General features: G+C 33.8%; 1 protein-coding gene across 1 annotated transcript; it reads left to right on the top strand.

Moving 5' to 3' along the window:
• The first annotated feature begins 1,412 nt into the window (after positions 1 to 1,412).
• LOC143625952 (uncharacterized) lies at positions 1,413 to 3,377 on the top strand. The gene is made up of 2 exons (XM_077096163.1): positions 1,413 to 1,505; positions 2,735 to 3,377. The coding sequence occupies exons 1-2, from the start codon at positions 1,424 to 1,426 to the stop codon at positions 3,211 to 3,213; spliced, it is 561 nt and encodes a 186-aa protein (XP_076952278.1). The 5' UTR covers positions 1,413 to 1,423; the 3' UTR covers positions 3,214 to 3,377.
• The last annotated feature ends 1,933 nt before the right edge of the window (positions 3,378 to 5,310 follow it).

Below are 5,310 nucleotides of genomic sequence, written 5' to 3'. Positions count from 1 at the left end.
TAGTGGCGGTGGGCGGTGGTGGTTGTAGGAGATAAGTGAAAATTTAAGTGGATTTTAATTAAGTGGGTTTTTGGAATTAAATTAAGTGGGTTTTCAATATTAATGTATTAGACAAAAATACCCTCCTTCCTAGACTTCTTAGAATAATCAAACTTCTTATTTTATCTCTGATGGTTTTCGTTAAGGGTCTTATTATTTAGGGTTTAGTTTAGCCGTTTTCATGTAATATTCTATTCTATCACTAACTCCGACCGCCCATTCAAACTTTATTATTGTTTTTTTAATTATTAAACATTGAATATTACTTTAGATCTAAAACCAAAAGGTTTATTATTATTGTTGAATTATAAATGAATAATAACTAATATTTTGTTTGAATGGAGTAATGAGATGGACGAGGAGATAAAACGTATGGAGGAATCATTATTTTGTGTTTGTTTGGAAAAGACGAAAATTAAACTATATTAGGTACGAGTGACAGTGGTGGTAGGTGGCGGTGGGTGGTTGTGGGAGGTGATGGTGGTTGGCGATGGTGTGTGATAGCAGTGGTGGCGCTGGAAGTGATGTAGAGTGAAAGACAAAATTAAATGGAAAAAATAAAACAAAGTGGTGGATGAAATGAATTTAGAGTGTTTTAAAAAGAATGAAATGAACGACATAATATGTGATTTCATTATCTTAACCAACCATACACCTTGTTTTTCATTCTTACAATGAGTAATTTCCGGCTCTCATTTCTACATACCAAACACTAACTGAATTAAATATGAATACTTCCTAACCAACTCTTTTTAACTATTTAAAAATTAAATTTTCTGAGGTTCTTACATCTTTTTATCAGACTCACCTACGACTAGATAATTTACAAACTCTAATTCTATTACACAATTTCACGATAAACAATCAATGCATAGCTTGAGTGTGACAAAAAAGTTATGATGTTTTGCAACTTAGTGTGATAGTTGTTCTTTTATCGATGCATTGGGCTTAGACTGTTTGTGTTTATGTGATCTACATTGGTTGGTTCAACGTAAGAGGAGATTTTACTCTACGCATAATAACATTAACTTTGTGTATTTGTGTGTGTATTATAACATTTCTTTTCTGAAAAAAGTTAATTTTACTAACCGCTCTAATTTATTAGCATTGAATGGCAACAACAATCATAAATAATTACACAAATCTTACTAACAAGTTTTGAAATGTTAAATTGTTACGTGTCAAGTTATAATTTACTAAAGTTTTTATAAAGAAAACCTAAAGATATAAAGAAGTGTAGAGAAAATGTGTTAAAAAGACACAACGAAAGTCGAAAACTAGAGACGTGTATGCAATTTGGATATACTCTTTCTTCTTAACTTGGTCCTGTCGGCCTTATTAATTATTAAATTGGACCATTACTTGTGATTTGAGTGTAGTAGTCATGTCGGCGTGGAGGATGCAGAGGCGATTGTTTTCTCTCTTCGCAAACACCACCAGGCAACCCAACATCTCTCTCCGTAACGGTCAGTCACTTCTCTTATTATTATTATTATCAACCAACATTGAAACCCTAGCTAGCACACGATCTTTTTCATAAAACTTGTTACAATCGAATTTGTGTTTAGTCAATAAAAGCTAATAACCATAGGGTTCAATTTCATTTTTCTTGGTAGAAATTTAAAGTGTTGATTGTGCAATAATTGTTTCATAATTTGCTGGATTGGGGATGTTATGTTCTTGCAATTGTTGAATTCTGTAATTGTAATTGTGATTGCTTGGGGTTTTTACGGTCGGGTTTAGTGGTTTTAATGTTTGGGAAAACTAAACCGAACAGGCCGGGAAGGCTGGATCGGTTAAAATGGTCAGAATGGTTCGGTTTTGACGATTTTTCAGTAAAACTCGGGTATTTTTAACATGGAATCATATGTCTGAAAGTTTAGTGAATGGTAAGCTTTAAAAAGTATTAAACCTTTTAGTTTTGAGTATTAAAAGTTATAGGAAAAAAAAAGCTGAAAAAACACAAGACTGGTTAATGTATTTAGAGGAGGGTCGTTGGGGAACCGCTAAAATGTGGATTCGGAAACCATGACTTTTACATGTAAAAAAATCGATTTTTTGCATTATGTTTTTCAAAGCTTTTGCATGCAAGCACAAGTAGAAGACGTTTGGATAAAACACTTGTTTTTGTTAAAAAGAAAAAGAAGAAGAAAGTTATATATTTTTATTTTTTTTACTTTTTTTAACATTTTTATTTTTTTTGGATAAAAAATGGCTTGTACATTTGTTTATACGCAAAAGCGTTGAAAAACATTATATAAAGATGAGGATTTTACATGTAAAAATGATTTTTTTCCTATGTAAAACATGAGGTTACCCGGTTCCTCACTTGTTTGTGGTTTCCCAATGAAACTAGCCCAATAATAATATATCTATATTGTAATTTAAAATATCTATTCTTGTTATAATTGTTTGATTTATGTAGAAAGTTATTTTTTTTAATTATAATTGAATTTATATAGATTAAAAGAAATTGCTATTTTTTAATGTTTATGCCGGTTCGGTTTTGGTGGCGGGTTCTAAACTGTGAAACCCAGTTTCCCAAACTGCAAAGTGTATACGAACCGGTTCAATTTAATTAGGCCGATCTGACCGATTTGGTTTAGGTTGTTTCAATGGTTTTTTAACACTCCTTTTATTGATCATAAGAATAATTGATACTAATTTTGTCGAATCATCATGTAATATTGCTCAGATTCATCATCGTACGTCCGTCCTTCACTTACCTCATTTCTTCATGGCGAACAATTCCAGAAGACACAATCTCGAACACTTTCAAAAACCAGCAATATGTCTGCGGAAACAGCCATTAAACATGAAGCTTCAAGTTCAAAGTCAGTTGAGAACACGGTGACTATGAATCACCCTGCAATCAATGACAACAATGAGTTTGCATTTACTGCTAAATCTAGATTGAAGGTATCACCCAGACATGATCTTGCGATGATGTTCACCTGCAAAGTCTGTGACACAAGATCAGTGAAGACGATTTCTAAGGAATGTTATGAGAAGGGTGTGGTGGTGGCTCGGTGCGGTGGTTGTAATAACCACCACCTGATTGCCGATCACTTGGGGATGTTCGGTGATAAATGTAGCATTGAGGAAATAAAGAAGGGGAATTCGGACACTTTGAATCTTACACTTGAAGATCTGGTTGGTATGACAAAAGCTTGAAAATTTGTTAGGAGTTTATGTTTATGTTCAACTTTTGAGTTTTGGATTTAGTGAAATATATTATGTGATATTTTAAACATTATAATTAGTAGTATTTTGTGGTGGTTGGAACTTTTGACAAGAAGTACTTTGAAGATTTATGCAACCTCATGTTTTATTTCAAATTTGTTGTGTCTTGCTTGTTGAGTCTCTTAAATAGTAGTATCTAACTTGATCCAGTTATATGGTCAATATCATGTAAATTGTCACAACAGGTTTTAATCTATTAACAGGCTTTGCAAATGAAGATAGGAAAACTATAGATCACCTAAAGTGCAAGTCATGTTTGAGCAGAAGATAAATCATATTACTTGAAGCTAGCTGGTGTGTAGAGGTGCACAAATTGTGTTCTTGGCCCAAACCGGTTTGGTTAGGCGCGGTCAACATTGGTTTTGACCCAAATTTGGGTTGAAACCGATTTGAAAGTAGAAAATCAGCTTGGTTCCAAATCTGTTCGGGATTGAAACAGGTTTTAGCTGGTCTTGGTTTGGTTTGGTTTGGTTTGATTTAACCGGTTTTGACAGAGGGGGTTCTCAAAACAGATTACAACCCTACAATTCATGATGGGTTCAAACCCGTATAAGGTATGCATTGGCGATCACGCTGACAAGTCATGTGCAATGAATGATACTTGTGATCTCTCCCAAAGGTTATCTTTATATGTTGCATATTTCAATCCGAATTTCTTAGGTATGTTTTATGAAATTTGCTAAAACCAATCAAAGACAACATTCACTGTCTCTTTGGCGCACGATCCATGGTCCTGGACGGTAATGAGAGCAAAGCCAGTTGAAATTGAATTGATTAAGCTCAAATTTCATATTCATACCTTGACTGGTATTGTAGAAATTCTTTTATCCCTAGCTACTCTCGTCTTTCCTCAATGTTATGAACTTAACAAACAAGGCAAGCAAAATTAAGTTACGAAAACAAGGCAAGAAACATCTCTCATGTTTCACCTTTTCGTCGTGTATCATCAATAAGCGTAAGTTTTGATAATAAATTCAAATCATACTTGAATAAGCTTTGGTGTCATGTAACCACAAATGAATGGTATTTTATCAAAGAAGCATCGTGTATGTAGCGTAGCTGGCTTATTAATATTCTTAATGCGTGGAGTTTCAGACACATTTTGTAAATCGGTGCAAAACACCAATCTAAACAACGCATAGATAACCACAAAATCCATAAATCAGTGGTACTTTATCGATGACAATTATCCAAGCTTACAAAAGTTTTTTACAAGATCAATCGCTAAAATGAGTGGGCATTGTGGGTGAGTATTTGCCAAACACTCAAAAGCTACATAGATTTGTATTTGTACACCCAAACACTCAAAAGCTTTTATAAGTATACCACCGCACAAAAAAGCCAATAAACCCAAAAAAGCTTTTATAAGTATTTGTATACCAAACGCACAAAAAATCCAATAAACCCAATGAGTGACAATGCCCATGTGTTGTAAAAATCACTAGGCACTAGTCGGACGGTGAAGGTAGACCAGAGACTAGCGATTAATAGGAATTAGTCGGGATTACTCGGATTTAAATGTAAATGTAAATTTTCAAACATACATATATATTTCTAATTTTATGTATAAAATTTCTAATTTTGAGCAATTTTGGACAAATGGGGATTAATAGGCGACAAATCGGTTGGGAGTCGGCTGACGATTAATGATTGAACTGGTTATAGAGAGGTCACCCAAACCCAATTTAAAGCCGACCTATTACCATCCCTACTTCTTAAGGTCTTCTCTTTCAATCAATGATTCATAGTTTGCAGCCATCTCTTTTATTAGAGAAAACTAAAAAAAGGTTATCGAAAACATGGCAGTGGTCAAACAAGTATGAACCGAAGTTTTACTCTGTTTAAACTCTCAACTTCCGCTTTAACAAGGGCAATCTTAGTCTAGCGAAAAAGTAACTTTGTTTTCCCTGAACAACGGAAAACCTACTGACTTTCATCCCAATCGAAAATCAAAATGTTGCAAATTGTCTTTTGCGAGTTGGTGGCAAAAGAAGTTCCATATCCATTAAAACAGAGTTTAGGTGAAAG

The sequence above is a fragment of the Bidens hawaiensis genome, unplaced genomic scaffold, assembly GCF_021521415.1.
Source record: "Bidens hawaiensis isolate Kalapana, Puna unplaced genomic scaffold, B.hawaiensis_p1.1 tig00004269_1, whole genome shotgun sequence".
NCBI lineage: Eukaryota > Viridiplantae > Streptophyta > Magnoliopsida > Asterales > Asteraceae > Bidens > Bidens hawaiensis.
The sequence above is the reverse complement of the archived record's forward strand: the minus strand, read 5'-3'. Positions and strand labels throughout refer to the sequence as shown.